Source organism: Rhodnius prolixus, unplaced genomic scaffold (assembly GCF_049639745.1).
Source record: "Rhodnius prolixus isolate KJV_2025 unplaced genomic scaffold, Rpr scaffold_1, whole genome shotgun sequence".
NCBI lineage: Eukaryota > Metazoa > Arthropoda > Insecta > Hemiptera > Reduviidae > Rhodnius > Rhodnius prolixus.
Genome location: NW_027411581.1, coordinates 13,474,625 through 13,498,306, shown reverse-complemented (window position 1 = coordinate 13,498,306; position 23,682 = coordinate 13,474,625). Strand labels below are relative to the sequence as shown.

The following is a 23,682-nucleotide window of genomic DNA, read 5'->3' as shown; positions in this document are numbered from 1 at the left end:
CTGTTCATGGGGAGTTGAATATTTGATCACATAATCGAAATTTAGCCAACAATATATATGGAACTCCTCCATGGATAAGCATGAGCTTCCAACTTATTCTAAACATAACTGAATTTAATTCATGAAAGAATGTTTAGATACTTAGAATAGCAGGATAAAACATAAAAAAATGCAATTTTTTAGGTACAATTTGTTCAATAAAATTGCAATAACGTAAAAATTGTCTTATTTACATAAAATTACATTAGGAACAATAAAAAATTAAGGTTTATAATTACAAAGAGGAAAATACAAAAGACATATGTGAATTTTAAAATTCGACCAATTCTAAAGATTGTCTCAGAATCCATCCTAATCTACTTTCTTTTCTAATTTAAATTATCCATAATGATCTAGTGTTTGATGTCCGGATGGATAGGTCTTCTTAACTATTGCTCTAAAACCAAAGTAAGGATCCGCCTCATATTCAACAATTCTTAATGTTCCATCAGGTTCTACTAGACTGTATTCTCCCTTCACAATGCCATTTTCGTTGGTTTCCCATTGGCTCTTTGCATCCCCGGTTTTTATGTCATTTACTGAATAATCATATGCATACTTTGGTTCATCCTGAAATTTAGAAACTTCATTATTCCTGGTTTAAAGAGCAAAGAATTTCAAATGAGATCTGATTTATTTAGTAGATAAAAATAAGATGAAAGCTTGGAACTTATACACCATTGTGCAACACAATTTACAAAGTTATTGCAAAATTAAATTAATTAAAACGACTTTTATTATATTGAGTATTCTCAAGTATTTTACTTCTAAAAGATACCGATTCATAAAACTTTCTACAAGGTAAAGTTACTAAGATTTTTCAAGCGGTAATCAAAAGTAAACTTCAGAGTACAGTACTTTCCTATTGATTATCTCTTAGTCTAAATTTGACATTTTTTACTTTATGATACTATCCTCACTTTTACATAACACCGTGAGAAATAGTAGATATCTACTTTGGGCTACTAGAAAGTGTATCTGAGAGAGGGAGACACCACTGTCAAATAGTTAAGCACTCACATTGAAAACAGACCTGAAGCACTAGCAAAACGCTAGTGACCCGCGGGGAGTGAGCCCCTTGCCCAACCCGAACTTTGTCCTTGTGAGGCTCCCAAACCCGAAACTTCAGAGCAACTCCGGCGTTCCTCGGGTCGTTTAACTTTTACCGACGATTTATCACGTAAATTCTCGTTTACAAGTTCATTCCTTGGAACCTCAAGGACAACATGCTAAAAAAAGAAGACCTATTACCCAATAAGTGGATATCCGAGGCAGTGATACCCAATAAGTTTGCTTGGATGAAATCAAACAGTTTCAAACGTTTTCCTTAAGTTTATCAAGAAATCATTTAAATTTCGCATATTGTTTTTAAAATCAATAAGCAAAAAAATTTCAGATAATCCACTTCAGCCATCTCTCTTAGTAGCAGTTAGCTCGATCCTTGCATCGCAAGTCTATCGACTTACAGGGTAAGGATCCTCCTTACCAGCTCATAAATGTCAACTATTCGTTGGATTAGTTGTAGAAAATTAACTAGTTTTTAATTAAATTAGCTGTTTATATTTAGTATTCTTGCATTGAAACTTGTTACATTATAATACCATTGTTTTAGAAACTAGTTCCACTATCACAATTGTGTTAGGATCACCCCTAGCTTTTGGCAATAACTTGAAGAGGTGTCTCCAAATATGACTTCGGTAAACAACTTTAGTGTAAGGCTTGAAAAGAACAGTTATTTATCATTCAACAATAAAATAAAATACTCACATAATCATCATATTTGTTTGCAATGAGAGCAGATCCTTCCGTATATATGACACAGATGGCAAACAAAACAACCTGTAATATTATAGATAATTCTTAGTCTTTATTTCATGAACCACATTTGGAGGTTTTTTAGAAATATAACCAAAAATTTTCCAGTTAAAAGAACATTATGATAACATTGCTGACGGTAAAGTACTCGTACTTTAGTGTAAGGCTGAGTCAGCGAGTATAGTGCGAGATGGTAGTCAAAATCTCTACATTAATCAGAATAATCTACCTCTGATGTTGGATGATAGTCGAATCCGGTTGGGAATGCAAGAAATATGCGAGCTATGACGGATAAAGTAAAAGATATTATCTAGAACTGTAGACCTAACCACATTTTGAACATTAGTGCTTTGTTTCAGAAAGAAATTAACATATAAGTTAAGAATCTTGAGGAAATCGAATAAAATCTTCCTACAGTAGGTATTTGAAAATAAATTAAGCTAATATGGGTAACTTGTTAAAAGACAACAGTTAATGTATAAACAGAATGTTCTAGCTAGTTGATGTGACTAGATTTACTAACTTTAAACAGGATTGCTCTATTAGAAGAGTGCGTGGGATTGGAGATCACTTTTTTAAAAAGTAAACATCAGGGCAAGATACTGCATAAAATTTAAATATCTGCTTAAGGAGGAAATCCCATTAATTTAAGGTTTTGGCTTAGTACCTTAAAGAATAGGCATAGACAAAGCAAATTTTTTTGAACAACTGATTAACTTATCTCTGAAGATGGATAAAAATATGAAAACTGTGAGAATGGTAGAAAATAGATGCAATTACAAACATTCTAAGTTAGGGCGAATAATTCTACAGACGCTAATTTTTAAGATTAAATTTAGTTATTATTATTTCATTTAATGAGAAATGTTTACTTTGTGTAGAAAAAAAGCATAGTATGGAGACTTATTATTCAAGGAAATATTAAACCAAGTCACTTTTTAAACCCTGTCTATTCCGGTTAAACCGAATGCCTTGTCACCTTGTGCCTCTTGTAAAAAAGTGTGAGGAAACTTTAAAAACAAAGATGGATGTTAGTGAATAAAAAAGGTTATTTAGAAGTTCACTCTTTCTGTTCTTAGTTCAAAATGAATATATAGCATTTTAAATCGCAATAAATAACTTACCTCAAATTTCATGATGACAGTGAAGAAGGTAAAATTAATACTAGCTCTACCCAACTCAATACATGATCTTTTATATTTACAGCCTAGCTCCCACTTCTGCGCTTACATTGTGCAAGTGTCACTCGTCTCCCTGACCCATCCTTTTTGTTCCAGATCCCTTCTTCTGTGACATCCAATTTTATTTAGAAGAGGTGGAGTATTTTTCAAAGATTTTCTGTACTATAATTATTAATTAAGTTTAATAACTTTAAATTGGACCATATTCTGATCTTACCCAACTCTTAGATACTTCTCTTATTGCGTTGGGTTACGGCAATAAAAAAAAAAGGAAATGACAGTGAAATTGCGCTCTAATTTAATTTAATATTAGCTTAACCTTAGTTTTTATTTTTGTTATCTAAAGTTCAGTCTGTAGTGCATTTTTTTAAATTCATTTATTGTTTGATGGATTATTTTTTGCAACTTATTCTTTGATAATTAAATTAGTTTTATTTTCACAAAATGTTTAAAATACTTTTCTAATATTTTACCCAACTAATGTAACTAAATTTTATTAATACTTAGAATTTTTACTATAAAGATATGCTGGCATGCTCATTATTGAATTGTCCAGAACCTCAGTCTAAAATGAACATTTATGTATAAAATAAACTGAAAGAATTTGTAAAAACTCTTTTTTCTGCTTAGGGGACTTAAAAATGAGTATTTGCACTGAATACTCAGGATAAAATTTCATTGTAACATTTCTTCTAAATAGAAAGTAAAAAGGTACATGCAATCCTACACTCAGTAACCTGAATTAAGTTCTAATAATGACCATACATAAATTTGAAATTATAAATTTTTGGGTAAATTTGCTTGAGGAAGTTTCTAAAGCCGCTATTGTAATAACAGTATTCAACGATCAGTAATTGTTACTAAAAATATGACAAGTATTTTGGTGGAAAAAGAACAAAACACAGTTTAATAGTATAAAGTTGAATAATTGTGGTAAATCAGTTTGCTTAAGCTTAAACAAATTAAATTATTTGTTTGCTAAGTTCCGAAATGAAATATAAAGGAAGAAATTAATTGTGAAATAAAAATATAAACATACATGAACTTCCTTACATTAAATTTCAGAATAAACTAAAGATGCTGCCAGTTATAACGCAGCGGTAATGTTAGCGTAACTAAAAAGCTATGACATTGTATATAGCAATCAGACTGTAAAAAAAATGTAAAATAAAACAATAAATTTAGAAATGAAGCCTTTCAGTTTTGATAACTTATGTAAACTTTATTGTTCTTCATTTAATTGAATTGTATAAGGACATAATTTTTTATGATTATCGTTGCCTTTGTTTTAAAGGTTAGTCCATTTTGTCCGAGTAATCTTTCTCAATTATAAAGAAGTGAATGTAATCCCAAAAACTTGCTTATTTCCTTTCAAAGTGTGGATATATTTTTTTGAGGGAACTTTTTCTAAAATTTTGATTTTTCCTCTAAGCTAAAACTAAATTTTCTTGAGTGTCCACTGCAGAATAGTTGGATCTTTAATGTTAGATATAGTGACGTTTACTTTAAACTATTTGGCTCACCTTAACTTTTAGAATTGGGTTCATTCTTTATCATAGATAATCTGGATTGTGGTAGTTCCTAGTTCACTTTACGAATACTGAATTAATTATTACTATTTATCAATCGAAATTATAATATTCACCTTCCTCTTCCTTTCACATAGAAAGATTAATATTAAAACTAGTGGGTGGGAACCTAAGCCCCACGGCACCGCAGCCACAAGAAGCTTATAGTGCCTTCCCGTTTGAATCTAGTAGACGAAACCTCCCCTACCAAAAAGGTTGAGGACTTTCCCTATTAGTTCTTTTTGCGCTACTGCCTCCTTTGGTCTCAAAGAGCCAAGGTTTCATAGTGCAACCACTCGATTGCAACGCAATCGAACAAGTGAGAAGCTGTTTCCTCCTCTTCCTGGCAATCTGCACAACGGTTCCACACTAATAAGCCCCACCTTGTACAAATGCTTTCTAAACCTACCATGTACCGTGAATAGGCCTGTGATCATGAGTAATTTAATTGCACTGCAATATCATACGATTTTTAAAACCAAATATTCTTTGACATGGGACTTCACTACTGATTGCTTACGGTAGTAATGGCTTATTAGGATATGCAATGTGCGAAATAACTAAATGTCTAAAAACCGTTAAGAAATCTGGAGAAAAGTAAACGTCACAAAATCAGATGATCTTGCTTTGTATTGGAAAACTTATCTTTGCTTGAAATATAAGTAATTTTGTAGTTAGATTCCACTTCACGTCTAAACCGAAGCGAATATCACATAAGGTCTTAAACCGAAACATGTTTCATTCTTTTTGGAAAATAATAAATTTATTTCGATAGAGCTAGAGAAATAAGTAATTTTTGAATCAATAAGCACTTTTATTAACAATGATAAAAATATAATTTAAAATCTAACAAAATACATAAAAAATTAATAAAATATATTTAAAATCTACCAACTGAGTCCTTCAAGTATTGTTTGTTAGTATAATACTTATAAAATACTACCAATTAACTTCAGCAAATACGTCAAAAATGTTTATTTCTAGAATAAGTACCAATGTACCGTAAAGCACAAACTGAACTGCAAGTCGCAATCAAAAATCGCTGTAGAAAATAAATAAAATTTCTTATTTTATTTCAGAATAAAATAAAAATCTGCAGATGACTGAAAATATAAATGGATTACAATTTACATTTCATAAACATTAATGATCAAAAAATAATAATACTGGGATTAAACAATCCTTAACAATGACTTAAGAGCTGAACTACAGCCATTTGTTTAGATAAAAAATGTAAATACTTGTATTCTAACTTTTACAGTCTTTTTCATTTAATACAAACTATAATTTCTTATAACAGAAATTATATTTATTTGCAGTAATTTGAAAAACAATATTTCCGATGAAGGCACAAAGTATTTTAACACACCATCTAAATAGAAAGCATTTCTGAAAAAGAACTGAAATAATGAAATGGATGTAAAAAAAAAATCTTTCGTCTCTCTCTGTGAGCTTTGAATTCATATTAATTTCTCTTAAAAGTTACTTCTTCAAATTGAAAAAGAATGAATATAATTAACATAATTGTATACCACAATGAGTTATAACTGAAATTTTCTAGTTCGTCTTTTAGTTTCTAATTTAGAGAGGAATATGAAGTCCTGGTAAATAATTTAAAAAAAAAAGTATTCGGAGTTATTGGCAATTGATAACCAGCAGCCGATGTAGAGAATCGAGATGGATCTGGAGATAGATGGTAAAATAATTGTCATATACTAAGAATAGAAGTTTCGACATGGATATTGTCAGATTCTACATAATAATTAAGATTTGAAAAAGAAAAGATCCTTCAAAATGTCTAAGGCACCTCGGCTAAAATTAACGGAAATATCTTTTTTATTGTCACAGTAGCGACTTGTTTTCTTGAGAAAGAACTATTGGATAAGCCACTACACGAGCCACTTATGCTGAAAAATTCATTACACTACAACTAGATAAACAGTAAAATGAACATTTACCGTTTGTTTTGATCTTCATTAGAAAAGCTCTTTCTCAACAATTATTTTTAAATTTTATGAACTGTTGTTTACGAGATAAGTAAGAAGTAAAGTGGGGAAAAAGAAGTTCTAGCCTAATTATAAAGAGAGTTTGTAACCATTAATTCTTTTCCTTTAAACTGAGTAAAACTATAACTCTCCCTGGCAACCAATTAAAAAAAAAGATTAATTCATTTTTATCATTAAATGAAAATACGACTTTTACCTACGACTAATCATTATCTTTGGATATTGTGACTGTTTATTATGCTCAAAACTTCCCAAAATAAGTCATCCTGATAATTAAATTAAAGCTCCTTCACAATCTCAAATCCGTGTGGAATATAGAAGAAATAACTGAAGTCATATCATCAATTTAAAAATTTAACTTACAACTAACAGACAGATTCTCATTTCAGTGCAGTTTAAATAGCCTTCCACCAATAGTGAATATGAAGCTTCGGATATTAAAATAAAGTGTGAAGCTTCGTATCTGTGCGATTCTAGTTTGAATAAAAAATCATTATTATAAATTCTACTACATGCTTGGAAATTTATGTAGGTACGCGTATAGCAATTGCAATTCCTTGGCCACCTCCAATGCAAAGAGCAGCTATCCCCTTAGTCTTAGCCATTCTGCGTAGTCCGTGCAAAAGTGTTACCAAAACTCGAGCACCTGAGGCAATAGATCATAAACAAATTGTTGAAAGAAAAACATCAACAATAAAATGTGAAAAAGCATATTAAACAAGAACAGACGGCATGAACAGCTGCTGATAAATATTTTCCATGTTTTTTGAAACAATGAGCAATGAGGAGATTAAGAGAAGAATATACAAAAAAAAAAAAAACTTTTTGCTGAATTCTTTCTTACAGAGCAAGAAATCTTTCGACAAACGATACAGAACATTCGTAAAAGCATTTTACTTTCAAAATGTTTGAAAAATACTTGCAACAGATGTGGTAAAAATGGGATACAGGACATCGTAATTAACCATGAACTTCAAAAAAGAGTTAACTCTAGCAGAAAGCCACAAAAAAAATGCAGATCACGAAAACCCATGAAATTCGAGTCTTAGGGATTTTTTAAAAAAATATGGATAGAATGTAGGTTGTGGCAATTGTTCTTATAAGTTTAAATTAACCTAAAATTTGTTGCATAACCTTTAAAGCTCTAATTGAATTATTTCGAGCTAAAGTAGATCTTTTTTTCAGGATCACCTTATATGAACTTTAAAATTGCCTCACTCTTCCTTATATGTAAGCAATTTTTGGTGCAGGAATGCAGAAAGCGTTAAATCTGTCAAATTAGATTTTACTGGGGAATATTAATGTTTAAAAACTAATAAAGAAAATGACGAAGTAAATACTGAACTTACCAGAAGCACCAATAGGATGTCCAAGGGCTATACCTCCACCACACACATTGACTTTATCTTCATTTAACTTTAACTCTCTTATAACTGCCAATGATTGTGCAGCGAAAGCCTCGTTTAATTCAAAAAGATCTACTTCCTCTTTTGTCCATCCAATTTTCTCCAGCTGTATAGGCAAATATATATCTTTTAAAAATCAAAACGGTAAATTTGAGTTAGCCAATATAGGTCAATTTGCGATGAACAACTGTGGTTTAAAAACTTTAGGGAAACTAACTTATGAAAGTAAAACAAGGTCGGGTAATCCAGCACTGTTTTAAGAGGCGTAGAAGCTGACCCTCGAATATGAACTAGAAAACTTGCAAGAGTAGCTCACTCTGCACAAATTTAATTACCAATTTTTAAAACTCATCATTAAGAAAAGCATCAATGAAAAACGCAAATACTTATGTTAATGTACAAAGTACATAAAAAAACATATTTTTATACTGAGTGAACCTCAAAAGACAGTGAAATTCAAGTAAAAACTGAAAAATCCCTTCTCACACCAGGAGTGAAAACATGCACTAACCAAAGTCGAAAAAGAAACCTCCATTAAGTTAAGGCCTGACATTATTTTTTACTTTCGAAATATTCAAATCATATCCCACTAAAATCGATGACTGTCTAACAGAAATCACAGAAAGTCATGCTTATATTAGAAAAGAAATGAAGTGCGTTTAAGCAAAAAAATTCAAATAACGTACTAATGAATTAATAGCTGGTATTGGTCCTAACCCCATCAATGCTGGATCTACACCAGCCTGGCTCCATCCAATTATCTCTCCTAAAATTGTCAATCCTCTAGATTTAGCTTCCTTAGCAGTCGTTAGTAAAAGCGCCGCTGCTCCGTCATTTATTCCACTAGAATTTCCAGCCGTCACAGTTCCATCCTGTGATTATTGATATATTTTTATTGAAATGAAGTATCACTGTGTGTAAAGCTCTTAGTAAACTAGCCCATATTTAATTTTGATAATGAATACTGCAATAAAATTGAATAAGAAAATAAATGGAATTAAGATATAACTAAAAAATATACCTTTTGAAAGGCAGGTCTAAGCTTTGATAATACTTCAGCAGTAGTACCAGGTTTAGGAAATTCATCTTGATCCAAAGAAAATTGTCCTTTCTTTGACTCTATTATAACTGGTACTATTTCTTCTTGAAAATGCCCTGCTAACCTGGCCAATTCAGCTTTTTGCTGGGATTTTGCTGCAAACGAATCCTGGTCACTGCGACTTATATTTTTCTCTCGTGCTATATTTTCGGCTGAAAAGAGCAATGATATAAATGATTAGCCTCAAACTTTATCTGTAAAACGCCATCTTCCATAATCATCAAAATCTAAAATGCATTATACAAACTTGTATATATAAAAGAGCTAACACAGGAATATTAATAAGTTTAGAGTTACCAGTAATTCCCATGTGGATATCGTGAAACGCATCAGTGAGACCATCAAAGATAAGCGTATCTTTTAACGTGACGTCACCCATTTTGTTAGAAGCTCTCATGTAAACAGAATGAGGTGCGCGAGACATACTTTCTTGTCCACCACATAAAACAACCTTAGAATCGCCTGCAACTATACTTTGATAACCCAGAACAACAGACCTACAACAAACGTTCATTTCAGGATTATCTATTTTCACTAATTACTATATTTGATAAGATTTAATTCTTACTTTAGTCCTGAACCACACACGTGGTTTACAGTAAAAGCTGGAACCGAAAAAGGTATATTGGCTTTCATTGCAGCCTGCCTTGCTGGGTTCTGACCTTCCCCAGCCATCAGGGCCTTAAATTACATTTGACGAGTTTTAATCTCAATTTCTTATAACAATAAATTAATAGATACGCCTTTGGAAACCATAGTTCAGTAATTCAATCGTAAGAAATTAGGTAACAAAACTCACTGCTTAAGAAAATGCCAATTTAATTTTATGTGTTACTTACTTGGCCCATTATTATTTCGTTCACTTCTTCTGGTTTAAAGCTTGCTTTTTTCAAAACTTCTTTGAGGACTATACTTCCCAATTCGCTTGCCTTCAAAGAAGAAAGTGTTCCACATAAAGATCCTGAAGTTTTTAGATCTTCTATGAGTTCTGTTTTGAATTAGCAAGTTAATAAGAGAAGGTATGATAGAAATATTGTTACCAATAGGAGTCCTAACTGCTCCAACGATGACAACTTTGTTAATGTCCGACATCACTAATGTAGTCAACTTTTAAACGAACAATAAACAAGTGGGCTAAGTAACCTCTAAATAATGACTGTCTAAGTTCTGGCACCGAAGTATAAGTATCAGTTGACCACAATGGTATGTTTGGAATGTTATACCTGCTATCATCATTGTAGAACTTTCTCCCGCAACAAACATGGCTGCCGTGCAATGCCTTCTAATAATATGATATCTAGGAAAGATTATAAATATAAGAAATAAATTGAGACTTCATTAAATAAAACGCATTAAAATAACAAAAAATATTTATCTCTTTTAAATATTTCAAGTACTTCGTAAATTTCAATTCAGATAATAGAGTAAGGGTCTATTCACTCCCCGTAACCTTTCCAGTCCAGTAGTATTGTGCTATGGTGTTGTGCAAAAATGGCTGAAAAGCAGGAGTTAAACCAGTCCTCAACTAACATTTCAGGTAATTGAGATGAAAATACCTTAATAACTCAACAGATAATCAGTTGGTAATGGTCTCATTACTTTTGGTAAAACATGGATGGAATCTTTTCAGTACTCTTGCGACCAGACCTTATAACCAGCTGCCCTCCTAGTCTTGACTGAAAAATCAATCATAACATTTGGTTATTGTTTATAAGAAATGAAAGCGCCTTCTCTTATTGCAGTTAAAGAATCTTTATGGAAGGCCGATAGTAATACAATGAGACTTGGTGCATTCTCCATTCTGAACTTAGTTTTCTTAATATTCCCTCAACAAGGTTTTCTTCGTCCTTGACCTTAGTATTTTTCTGAGAAAACTATATTTAACACTTTTTATTTAAATAGTTTTTTTTAGAATAATTTAGAATACGAAGCTTAAAGATGGGGTTTTAGGTTAGGAAAATACTTGTGTTGGTTTTTTCAGTAATAGTTCCAAAATTATCGTTTTCTATAAATCTTAACGCAGGTTACTCTAAAATAGATTTTAACATCATATAATTTCACAGTTTAAATTTGTTTCTTTAATTTAAATACATCCGATATCGATTACAACATAAATATTTCAAGAAAAAAAGTCTAAGATAGTTTTAAACATTTCATATTTTTAAAATGAACTTTTTTATTGAAATAGAATAGTTTTAAAGTCATTTAATTGGAATTAACTAAAGTATATTTTTAAGTTTCACTTATGAGCAAGAAATAAAGTGTACATTTTTTGTTCTGAGTAAATCATCTAATAATTTGAGGTAGAATTGTTATTGATACCTTTCTGGCATCCCATTTTGTACTGTCTTACTTTTCAGGGATGAAAAAATAGTAATTTTTACATACAGATTGTGATTTCATATTTGGTTCAAGTTAAAATTTGGTATTACTACTTAAATTGCAATTTATAGAATGAAACAAGATAAGCGATCATCATTTTCTTCTTTCTATAAGTCTGAAAAAGAAATAATGTTGAAATGTGTTCAATGAATTTCTACATTTCATCTGAATATTCTATTTCATTTGTCAAGAACTGGTTTTTTTCGGAGCTTAAAATATGACGAAAATTACAATTTTGATTACTTTTAAATGTTTTAGGAAATCATAACCTAAGTAACCAACCACATGGTTATAAGTTAATTTTCTTAATCGTGATTACTATCATTTCAGGATTTGACAATGAATTCCCATTTATTATGATTAGGTTTATTAAATTATTTAAATGATTAACTTTTTTGTGAGAATAGTATTATCGTGTTCTATATACAAAACATTAGTGAGAACTATTTATAAGGGTTTTGATCTTTGTTGTATTTTATTTGTTATTTACTGCTTATTTTACGAATAATTTGTCAATAAATATAATCAATCAGTTTGAGAAAGACTAGAATATTTGAATGATGGGCGGAGCACTTATGGTTATGAATGTAGGTAGCGCGCTCTCCCTTCCCAAGTTATACTATTAAGAGGTTCAAGAGAGATTCCTCCTTCGACTCTAGTTTCGTGAGTATCTATAGTGTATGACTGATCTCGGAGTGTTGTGGACCTAACTGCTTGCCGTTACTTTGTTGGCCATTACACTACACTGCACCCAAAGGATATTCTGATTGATTGTATTTTTAATTATACATTTTTGTCCTTCATACACAAGAACTACTATAATGGTGGTGTCACAATGTATTGACGATTTAGGTAAGTTTCTTTTAATAGTGTTTTATTTTTTTTTATTTAAAAAAAAAATGACCCTTTGAATGAGTCTGCATGTATTTTTGGGGTAATATGTGATTATTAAGTTCCTTTCGACATGCGAGTAGTGATGTCTAGACATAGGTCTAAGAAACGGTATATGCAAGGCTCGTTTGCCCCGTCAGCAGAGCAGAAACTTAGTTTATAATTAAATAGATTACTAGCATTCACCAGTTGTGAGGATTATGGGAAGGGAGAGTACCTTGAGGCAAATGGCCTTTTTGAAGCTGACACCTGCATTCACATACAGTCATCTACTTAGCAAACATGGAAACTTAGAAATATTACGGGAAGAAATGGTTTTATTTTGGTTTTCCTTAGAACTAGTTTCTCCAACCCCTTTTAAGGTGGATTTTTTAGTTTTGTGAACCCTTAAACAAGAGCAGTAGTTTTTTAAAATTTGTCTTCTCAGTTTTTGGTCATGTAACTAAAAGAACAGCATATGTAGATTGTTCAAATTGGATTCATTCATCAGTGATTTCATTAGTTAGGTCTTGGACAAAAATTTATCTTCCAAACTGCAATTTTATTTTATTTTTGCAATTTTCTCATAAATGTTTGAAATTATATTAAATTTACAATTCCAACTTTTATTTAAAACATTTTTGCCTGAAAAATTGAAAAGCGTTTCTTTTTTTATGGAAAAGAGGTAAATTAGATTCCTCTTAAAAGTGTTATTTATGTGCAAAGTTGCACTTATCATTTGTACAAATTATTGGTTTGAAGAAAATGACGTAATTCAAAATTGCACATTTTCTGAAGGGTTGTTCCAGATTTCCGCGATTTTGTTTTTTTTAATACCACACCAGATGATTCCTTTTCACTTAGAACATTATCTACTCATAAAAGATGATACATTTTGGAGTTTATTGGTTTTAACACTGAAAATTACGTTAGAGGTTAAGGTTCTATTTTTATTGCTGATTCTAATTCAAAATGGTATACTCGAGCACTTATCATTACGTTATAACTAATACTTTTAAAGTAAGGTCATATAGAAATTGACCATCAACGAAGTTTTTATAGTTACTCTAATAGTATGATCCTTTCCGAATAGCTTAGAATTTATGGATTTAAACTACAGGCAACGTTTCTTTTAAATTTTGATTGCACTTTTATGTAATGAATTTTCTAGATTTGTTTTAATTTTTATTTTCTTCACACTTGTAAAAAAAAACATTAAATGTTATACTTCTAACATTATTACAAATTATTATTTGTTCAACGTAATGACATTCGCGCAGATGGCTTTTTGTTTGGCGTATTGTTTAATTATGAAAATACATCAGTTTAGAAAGTAGCCAAATATGCTTTTCGCTTTAGATTTGAAAATTGTAAAAATGTTGCCATTTTGGAGGCCTCGAAAATAATTAAAATAGTCTTGGGTTTTACTAGTGATTTTTATATTAGTTATTGTTTTTAGAATTTTGTTGTACCTCCTTCACGAAAATGTTCGTCAGTTATGTTAAAAAAACAAAAACACATTTTGTTGGATTAAGAAATTAATAACTTTTATTAATCCTTTCCACAGTACACAAATTAGTACTGACGTGTTGATTAGTGGGATTTTTGTAATTATTGTAAACTTTTTAACGAGATCTGTTTTTTATCCTCGCGCTGATATTCCAGGTTCGAATGCAGAGTCGCTCCTTAGTTTTTCTCTTCCTAGAAGCTTTACAGGAGTGATATTCAGCGTCTTGTAAATGACCTTCACATTATTTCCCTTGAGATCAGCAAATTGAATTTGCTTCCTCTATAAATCTAAGAAAAATTATATAGATTTTTAAAAAAGAAACATTGATTTCAAAGTGTCGCATTTTTAAACACATTAAAATAGCAATATTTAAAATATTCAGTCACGTGTAGTGAGCAAGGTGAAATCCTAATTGGCTATTTGAAAAGGAATTGAATGTTAACAGATTGTTCTAGCCTTTCACATTTGTTGCAATTAGCACATTGTTGCAAAGGATGATAAGATATTGGGGTCCAGGTTTATTGCTTGCATTAAAGCGTGCTTAGACTAGTGTTACAAGACTGCTGCAGTTTAGAGAGTTTGTTCTAAATTTTAAATTTAATAACTGCACTTGAGGGGGAAATATTTTTTGTATTTTTATCTATTGATACATTTTTATTTTCATATCAGCCTTATCTGGGCTTTAAGTCTAATTGATCGTGCTCTCCATTATCCAAGAACTCGTTGAACATCTCCTCAGCAGGACATTGTGTCCAAGATTTGAGTGTGTCTGCAGTAGAGTGCATAATTGTAAGTTTTGAATGAACATGTGTTTGTATGTTTTATGAGCTCGAAATCGCCTTAGGGTGCGCTTAATTCAGATAGATGCAAATATCAATTAACCGCTAGAAGTTCTATATTTAGTAGATGGGTATTTGGGCTGTCAGTATAAGTTTGGTCGTTTTAAGATGAATCAACAGGAATGATAAGGTCTGTAGGAAATAGCTAGTTTGCTACTAATAGGGTTTTATGTCGGCAACTTCCAGCTGAAAGTCTTTGACGTAGGTTTGACTTCAACAGGGAGGAATTTGATTAAGGCATTTCTTCTGAGATTTTCATGGTCAAAAGGGTATCCACAATTGAACTGCACGAGCCTTAATTACTTGACAGCCCTAACATGCAGTTGCATTGTAGTAGGTATATAAGCTGGACCCCTCCTATATTATTTGGTATAGAGTTTCAGAGCTTTATATTGTCGTACCATAAACACAGCCGTCTTCCAGTGCACCTCTGCACCTCTGAAGCTTCTTGCTCTGATGTGAATTCGCTGCATACCAGTTAGTCTTAACTGAATGATAAGACTATCAATGTGGATATTGAGATGCAGATAGTATGAACTTGGAGTTGCTAGTCCGGATTATGTGTGTAGATTAATTTGCTTTGTCACGTTCTGTTTGCTTTGTGTTTGTGTCTGTCTCTAATTTATATTGGTTAATGAGAACCGTATCTTGATATTCAAATACGTCCTGTTTGTTTAAGGAAGTTGAGTGATTTAGCTTAGGGTTACCATTTGATTTTGAAGATAGAGTAATATTGCCGTAGAGAATATTGTCTGGTAATCGATTTATTGAAAACGAAAGTTTAACTGGTATTTTCACAGTGTCTCTCATTTTGTTTACTCAGTTGAAAGGAATTAAAACCAAAAGAATGAAACATAATCTTTGTTTTTGGAAGCTTAATAATTGCTTTGGTATTTTTGCCAAGAAAGGCGCCACGGTAGCCGAGCAGTTAGAGGCGAGATCTGTAAAGCTAATGTATTGTGGTACTGGGTTCGATTCCCGGTCTTAGGCCTTGGGTTTGATTTAATGGTTAATAAAGGAAATTTACAGTTAAGTAGTCGCCTCCGTCCACGACACCTAATTGGTAGTTAGTTGTACTTTAAGCCCGCCTGAAAAAATAGGCATTACTTTACTTCTTTTTTTTTTTTGTCAAGAAGTTGAAAAAATGTTTTGTTTTTTCATTAAATTGAAATTTTACATCTCCATCTTACACTCCCACTTGTTGACGGATTTTTTTTTTTTAATTTAATTCACTTTAATTAGATCGACTAAGACAGGTTAGACTCTGCGCCGTCTTCTAGCGATAAAACTACTCATCCAAGTATTTTAAAGGAGGAAAACTGAATCCTCTTTCATTTCCCTTCCTTAACATTCTGAGGAAAGTTCTTCCAAGTCTATATTCTTTTCCACAACTCTTTAGGATTCACAAAATACCCCAGATAAACAGGAAGGTGGCAGTGAGGGATCTTTCCTTGGTGATAATCTGCTCCTACCTAAATGTTCTAAGGATGGCTTTCCTCCAGATTAATTAGTATCTCTGTAGTCAGTTATAATCTTCTTGGTATCTCATGCACTCTTTTCCAATGGAGGCTATACCGGAGACCCTGGAAAATGCCCAGTTTTGGAGTGTCTGCAATAATCTAGCATAGACATCCTTTCCAATTCTCCCTGATAGAATGTATCCTATCCTTATACCTTCACCCAGGTTCTCGTAGAAGTGTCAGGAAGGGAGGGGAAACTACTTCCTGTACTATTCAAAAAGACGGAAGGGATCGCCTTGTCTCTCACAAAGTTTTGTAAGGAAATTATTGAAAATTTCCTTAATATTTAACGAGGTATATTGATTGCTTTCACTGCAGCAGATTAGAAATAAATTATTCGGATTCTAATCGGATGAATCTTCATAAATGAATAATTAGAACTTCTAATAATTCATTTAATAGGAAACCAACAGTAAAGCTTGCTCCATAAATGGGAGGTGATGCATTAATACTTATCAGTGTGGATTACGGCTTGGAAGCAGCTCTTGGACCAAAATCTTTTGGTCCATTTGTATACATGAATTAAATTAAAATCTTCGAATCATTTAACTTATATATTTATGAGATGTGTTCAATGGCCAGTATTTGTTTAATCAATTTTTAGAGTACTGTTCTATAGACAGGAACCATCTCAAAGGATATTGCGCATTTCACTGGGGCCTTTATTAGCCATTTATTAGATACTGTGTTTATTTTAGATTAGGTTATATCCAGCTGTTGACACTTCCATGTTGTTTACATTCAGATAATAGTATCATATTTCAAAAATAGTTAAAAAAAAAAAAGGGATTGAAAAACTATATGGAGAGAATATTTAGGATTACTGTTTAAAGGAAGTTTTGTATTCATCGCAGATTTTGGAGTTTTCACACTGGGAAAATACATTTCTAGATTCTCGTGAGATTTTTAAAATTGTAAGCTGTTAGTATGGCGGTCTGATTGTTATTGTGTGTGGCCAGCAAAACTTTAGGAAAAATAAAATGGTTATCCAATTAAAATATTTAGAAAATTTTGAATAATGTTTAAGGTATGACCATGTGACCAAGCAGTTAGCCTTTTGGCAAATAGCCAATTGGGTGTGCAAACCTACTAAATCGATTTTTCAGTTTTTCAGTTTGTTTCTCAAAAATTGACTTTTTTTTTATTGAGACCAATTGCTTTATTTACAACTTTACGTTTCGTATACCATTGGTGCTCGTCATTAGGAGCTTCCTTTAGGCAGAGGAAGTGTGCATGTTTAACCGTTGTATAGTCAGTTTTTCGTTTTGTTTTTCTATTTAAGTTAGTCATCGTGATTATTTATTCCACAGACTGTGTATTTTTTAAGTGTTTTAGTATTCGGTTTCACTGATGTTGGAAAGTAGTTATCCTTATTAGGATAACCTAGAAGTGAGTCCATTGTGTTCATTTTTTGTTCTAAACTACCTAATTTAAAGATAAATTGTAATGAGAGAACAACAGTTTAATTATTCAAACGAGATTTATATACACTATATATTAGGCCAAACAGTTTATAGCTGCCGTTACGCTTGGTTAATCACCTGGGCATCTATTGTTAGGCAAATCAGGTGACTAAATTAACGCGTGATGAAGTAATTTACCTTATTCTGAATCCATCGGAGCGGTGGGGCACTTTTTTCTATATATATTTTTTTAATTTTTATCATTGCTTTATTTTGTAATCAATAATAATAATAAATATCTCTTGACAAGTATCACTTCTTTTTTGGATCAGGTGATCTGGGAAATTCCGAACAGTTACAGCACAGATTGCAGGAAATTGTAACATCAGTTTCCCAAAGCTCCGGCGAAGATTTTTTCTCTTTTCCACTGCCCTGTCTGTCACTGTTATCTTTTTTTTTTTTTTTGAGGGGCTAGAAAACCTCTATTGATTAAACAGTACCTGGGAATTCGTCTAAATTTCCTAAAACTTTACTGGTTTCAAATTTTCTCAAGTATTAAGGAACCTGTGTACAATGTACTTTAAATTCTTCTTTAATAAAGTAACGGCAGATTCTGCAGTTATTAGTGGCTTTCTGCAGTTATTAGTTTCTTAGTGTGTTGCCAAGATAGTATGAACGTCGTTTCTGACTGCAATATCCAGCACCAAGTCGTATTCGCTTTTAGAAGGAGAACATCCAGAGGATGTCTATCAATTATCTTCTCTTATTTCTTAGTACTAACACCGCCTTCTCCTTATTATTGTTTTCTTTCTTTCCAGGAACGCTGTGAGTTTATCATTCATAGATCGGCTGGAATGTTCCAGCTCATTGTAGGCTAAATTTAAGGGTGTACTTTTTTTTTTTTTCTGGAATTTTGTCTTTTAATTGTTATTTTTAAGAACTTTTTATTTTCTCTTTCTCTAAAATGAATAATAATTTTCGCCCGAACGATTTCTTTTAAACTTTGTACACAATATTAACCTATCTGTTTCATCAATCATGTAATACTAAAGCATTGAAAAACATTACTATTTTCGAAACCACGGACCTGCAGTCACATTTCCAGCAATTATCCTTAAACCTTCCTCTGTAACAATGAATTTTCTGTAGTTTCACTTAAATGGTGGAAATAATAATTCTATGCTCTCAATGAGATTGATTTGAGTCCCTTCAGAAACCTGATCCACCCTGGTGAAAATAGTTTTTCCAATCCAGCCAGAAATGGTCGCAGTAAAAATCAATCGATTCCTTTGCTTTTGAGCTTCCTCTAGTCTTTAATTCATATCAATTCCAATTCAGCGATTGGAACAGATAAAGTATTAAATGACGTATTTATTGGTGTCACCTATTAAATATATTTTTAGGGTGCGGTTTATATTTTGTCCATTGAAATGTATTTCTATTCTCTCATTATTTGAAACGTTTTCTTACACATTCATTCTCCATCTTAACTAATGCAGTTAGGCAGATTTGAATAGTTCTTCGCTAGATTTAAAGTATAGACAAGGATTTCTTTTTAAATGAGAAATCCAGAAATGTTATTTAATTAAAAATACAATTTGTAGTTCATTTAGTGAAAGACTTTGTTGCGAACAGTCGCACGACTTTTATCGCAATTTGAGTTATATTTTCTTGAAACGGTTTATAATAAAAAAAAGTAACTTCCTTTTAACTAATTTACTTCAAATTTGGAGTTTTTCTTAATATATTGAAATTAATATTTATATGATTGTATAATATACGAGTATATTTTTTTAGTTTTCTTTTTTTAGAATATGATTTTATTTGATTATTTTTAAATATTAAATTCTCTATTTAATTGGACCAAAACAAATCAAATATATTGAAATTTAATTTGAATTTTCCGATTAAAAGGTTTCAAAACATCGACTCGAGGTTTGACTTTAAAACTTTTTGTTTTCCTAAAAAACATATTTTAGTGAGCTCAGGGAATCATGTTCCTAAATCAGATTTGTTTAGGCGACCTTTTATAAAAAATTTGTACTTTCGGAAAATTTGCGTGTTAATTTGAAAATTCCAGTCGTGTAACTATTTATGTTTTCTCCGTTATTATGTTTGCTAGTTATTTTATTTTATTTTGTAATTTAAAAAAAGAAGGCTTTCACCAAAGAAAGAAATGAAAGAATAGAACTGAAATGCCGACAGAAATAAAAGAATAAAGAAAAGCGACGGATAGAATTATTCTCGATAATTATAATTAAGTTTCCCGTTACCTTCAGAGAAGACAGGGCTTTTGGTTGGACCTTACTTGGATGCCTAAAATTATAAATGAAATACCATGGAAGCTATCAGTCTGGAACTGTCGGAACTTAATTACATGGAAAGAAATTCTGTCAGTATCCTTTTAACTAATGTTTGGTAAAGACCATTCTAATAAATGATTTTATTCCTTTAATTGTGTTCATTGTTGAATAACTCTAGCTTATATTTCAATTTCATTCTTTAATTAATTTTAGGGGGCTCCATTATAGTTGTAATAACAACTGCATGTTTATGTAATGCACCTTAAAATAGACAGAGTTTAATTTTTTGGTGGTAGTTAAAAATATGGAAACATCTATTTTACTTAAGTTTCCCGTTACCTTCAGAGAAGACAGGGCTTTTGGTTGGACCTTACTTGGATGCCAGTTTTAGAAATAGATTTTTCAGCGGTAATATTTTGCGATTTCCTGAATTCTAAAAAGGTTTTCTTACTACGTAATCTAAACGTGGAAATTTACGTATAAATGTATGAATATGAAGTGTGTCCCTTTGAACAGGTGACTGATACGAACTAAAATACAGGATTATATTTATTTTTAATTTATTATAATTTTAATTCAAAATATACTCCTTCTGAGTCAATACATCGCTGCAACCTTTGGTAGAATGTTTTAAAGCTCTCTGTTTACTAATTTCTTAGTATGCTGTCCAAAATGGTCGACAAAGCATTCTGGAAATCCGAAATTGAGTCGAAACTCCTATCTTTCAACGGCAGATTCAATTTTAGAAATAACCAGAAGTCGCACGGTGCTAAATCAGGCGAATGTGGGTGGGTTGTGATCGGTTAGTGCGTGTGGAACAAAGCTTTGCGCAGACATTCTGTTTACCCAAATTCTTCCGTCAAAATAAGGTGGACAATGGTTTTGGGAATACCAGTGAGATCCTATACGAGCCTGGTGGTTGCAAGACGATCATTTTGTAAAACTTCATTCAACTTTTTTGACATTGGTAGTAGTATCAATTCGAACTGCTAACGTTGGATCATCTTCAACACTCTACCATCACGAAATCTATCACTATCACTTAAAAACATTTTAAATGACTCATCGCATCGTTTCCATAAAGACCATCATTCCCATCGTTCGTTCCCATCATTTTCAAAGTTTCTGCAGCACTTTTACCTAATTCAAAGCAGAATTTATTGTTACCAGCGTTGCTCCATCGTTTTTTTGTGGTACTTCCACGTGTTTTTTTATTCTCAGCCAACCAAATATGATAGCGCTTTGAAAATTTAGATAGCAAAAGTTGAACTGTTTAACTACAAATTGCTGGCATTGACTTAAATATGGCGCGCACAGTATCGTTAACACAAAAGGTGTCACCTTTTCAATGGGACGCAAAAACATGTGTGCTTTTTTACAACAGGAAGTAAGTTCAAGCTTGCCATTTTGGTTAGCATCCTGAGCTACAAAAAATAAATAAATAAATAAGAAAAGAAAACGAAATTGGTATTAAACCAAGAGGATGTTGGTAATAAAATTCCGCAGTGTTCACGTCAGTTTTTTGTTTTTTAAGTTGATTTCGAAAATTCCTATTTCTGCCGCCTAAAAACCTTAATTGGCCTTACATTTGGGCTCATTCATATACGTAATTACATATATCGAATTAGTTTAAAGCAAGAAATAATTTAGTATTCAATTTGAAAGTAAAGGTGTTTTTACTATTTATAAGATGTTGAAAGTTAGTTTTTTTTTTTTTTTAAATAAAAATAATTTCTCTACTCCCACTACATGCATTGTGAACACATAATGAGTCCAATCTGATTTCCTCTCCACACCGGTCTGTCTGTACGAGCCATACATCCGGTCCGGTCTCTGTGAATACAACATCGCCTCTCCTTTCTATACGCTGTGTGCTTTTCTTTAAACTGCATTAGTTTTGCCAATATTGCAGTTTCTTGCGGTTTCTATTGTTCTGTAAGTTTACTTTGTGTGTTCCCATTCCAAGACTTTGTGTATTTGGAGTAACATCATATTTTTAGGTGAACAATGTTATGTCTTGTAGAATTTCCAGTTAGGTTTAGACGTGAAAGATCTGTTGATAGAGAAGGTATGTTGATTTTTATTTTGTTTTCGTTTACAATGAAATATTATCAACTTCTACTCGCCATTTTGGTATAATGTCACAGCAATAAAGGCACAATTTCTCTTCTTAATTTTTGAGTTAAAAATGCTTCAGAAGATCTCTTTAAGTTCTTCTTTTAGGTCAGACTTTAAAAAGAAATCTGATTAGAGTGTAAAATATCCACACAGCTTGTTTTCGCGTCGATTATTACAAGCCTAATTTTAACAAAATTGCCTCCAACTAAGCGCAAAAATGTACACAATAGAAGATATTGGCCTACGTAATCAGGTGCCGACAGTTCCCTCCCTCGAAGCTTCTAGGTTCCCCCAGAATACCTAAAAAAAAAGGTAGTTTTATTTCTAGATAATTATCATAAGGGTTTCAGAAAAGTCTTTAGGTTTTTTTAAATCTTTTTATTTAGTGGGAGAGCCTTTGAAGAAGTTATTTGCGATCTATTTTGATTGGTTCACCTTGAGCGAGCTGTCACATCAGAGCTCTGTTTGAGCTCTATGGATCTAAGATGCCATTCCACCCTTTAGTGGACAGAAAACTAAACTTTCTTCAGCAAATAATGCAAGGCTACATATAGACTTCAAAGAAATATGCCTTGAGAAATTAATAAGCTAGAATTTGAAGTTCTTCCACATTCTGGTTATGGTACAGCTTCTTGCTTTTTCGGATTACCATTTATTCCGATCCATGGCTCAATTTTTTTGTATGGGAAAAATTTCTATGGAACTGGATAAGGAATATATATCACGTACGTTTAGTTTGAATTCTTTTGTCGTCCAAGAATCTTCAAGATTCCAAAGAGGAACTGAATAACTGGCAAAAAAGAGTGTTACACTTTGGGCTGTCAGCGATTTTGTCTATATTTTAATGAATAGTAAAAAAAATAAGTGGCAATTCATTGTCCAAACTTTGATTACTTCCGTTTATCTCAAAACTAATGTTGGATTTGTACCCATATGATAAGTTTTCTATTTATTAAGTGCTACTTGATAATAACTAAATAGACTGGGCAACAGTAAATGGTACGGTAGGAGCACTTTAGAGATAGCATAACACGGCAATTTCCTGAAAATCAAATCAATTTTTCTGAGAAAATCTTTCATATAAAAATTGGAGGCCCCAGGGAGCGAAATTATGCTGAGTTTAGGAGGAAAATCGTTGTAATTATACGTCTTTAATTCAGGGCAAAGGCTGTAAATAAAAAGTCGGCACGATTGCGAAAAGTCCCTTTTTAGGCTAGATGTCTAAACAGGAAGTAAAAAGACGACAATTCAAAAAAATTGTACTTTTAATCGCCCATGATTATTAAATTAAGTAGAAATTATTGTCTTTTTTAATTACTTTTATATTTAAGTAAAGTGAAATCTATTAAAATAAGCGCACTTAATCATAAATGGCCTCGTTACATTTTATAATTTTTCAAAGTTTCCATTTAATCACAAAACAGGTGTTGTGTATATATATATATATGTACTGAGTGAAAGCTGGCCATTTAAGATTGCATTTAATACTTTTTATTTCTTCTAAGGAAACAATAGAAGTGGCTCTTTTCTAAGTTTGCTGAGAGGATCATTTTTGTTAATTATTACTTACTTTACTTTACAACCAGAGGAATTATTGCGAATAAGTAAAAATTCAATAAATTT

At 31.8% G+C, this 23,682-nt stretch overlaps 3 protein-coding genes across 13 annotated transcripts in view; 1 reads left to right on the top strand and 2 right to left on the bottom strand.

Moving 5' to 3' along the window:
• Positions 1–203: 203 nt before the first annotated feature.
• On the bottom strand, positions 204–3,400 carry LOC141454922 (cuticle protein 19-like). The gene is made up of 3 exons (XM_074129630.1): positions 2,979–3,400; positions 1,807–1,878; positions 204–609 (listed from the first exon to the last, which is right to left on the bottom strand). Exons 1-3 carry the CDS (start codon positions 2,988–2,990, stop codon positions 379–381), a joined length of 315 nt encoding a protein of 104 aa, XP_073985731.1. The 5' UTR covers positions 2,991–3,400; the 3' UTR covers positions 204–378.
• Positions 3,401–5,523: 2,123 nt separating this feature from the next.
• Acat2 (Acetyl-CoA acetyltransferase 2) lies at positions 5,524–10,385 on the bottom strand. 2 transcript variants are annotated; one of them, XM_074129616.1, is made up of 8 exons: positions 10,155–10,385; positions 9,954–10,075; positions 9,683–9,795; positions 9,412–9,611; positions 9,037–9,266; positions 8,702–8,887; positions 7,959–8,121; positions 5,524–7,255 (listed from the first exon to the last, which is right to left on the bottom strand). In XM_074129616.1, the coding sequence occupies exons 1-8, from the start codon at positions 10,204–10,206 to the stop codon at positions 7,134–7,136; spliced, it is 1,188 nt and encodes a 395-aa protein (XP_073985717.1). In that variant the 5' UTR covers positions 10,207–10,385; the 3' UTR covers positions 5,524–7,133. The 2 variants fall into 2 exon arrangements, with proteins under 2 accessions (XP_073985717.1, XP_073985720.1); XM_074129619.1 differs by having other exon boundaries at positions 9,954–10,043; positions 10,155–10,384.
• Positions 10,386–10,538: 153 nt separating this feature from the next.
• LOC141454744 (uncharacterized) overlaps positions 10,539–23,682 on the top strand; it is a 405,562-nt gene continuing 392,418 nt past the window's right edge. For 4 of the 10 annotated variants that reach the window (XM_074129573.1, XM_074129531.1, XM_074129474.1 and 1 more), the window contains exon 1: positions 10,539–10,651. In XM_074129573.1, coding sequence (XP_073985674.1) covers positions 10,606–10,651 — 46 coding nt within the window. In that variant the 5' untranslated portion in view covers positions 10,539–10,605. Of the gene's footprint in view, positions 10,652–12,163; positions 12,349–21,827; positions 22,010–23,682 lie in introns of those variants that run through there. The other 6 variants (XM_074129376.1, XM_074129480.1, XM_074129546.1 and 3 more) reach the window with 6 other exon arrangements.

Bases quoted from the DNA above. Each gene is read 5' to 3' on its own strand.
- Acat2 (XM_074129616.1), bottom strand. From the start codon at position 10,206: ATGTCGGACATTAACAAAGTTGTCATCGTTGGAGCAGTTAGGACTCCT. The intron at 9,612-9,682 runs GTAAGAATTAAA...CGTTTGTTGTAG, and splicing joins GTGTGTGGTTCAGGACTAAA to GTCTGTTGTTCTGGGTTATC. The intron at 8,122-8,701 runs GTACGTTATTTG...TTGCCTATACAG, and splicing joins TACCAGCTATTAATTCATTA to CTGGAGAAAATTGGATGGAC.
- LOC141454922 (XM_074129630.1), bottom strand. The intron at 610-1,806 runs GTGAGTATTTTA...TCTAAATTTCAG, and splicing joins CAAACAAATATGATGATTAT to GATGAACCAAAGTATGCATA.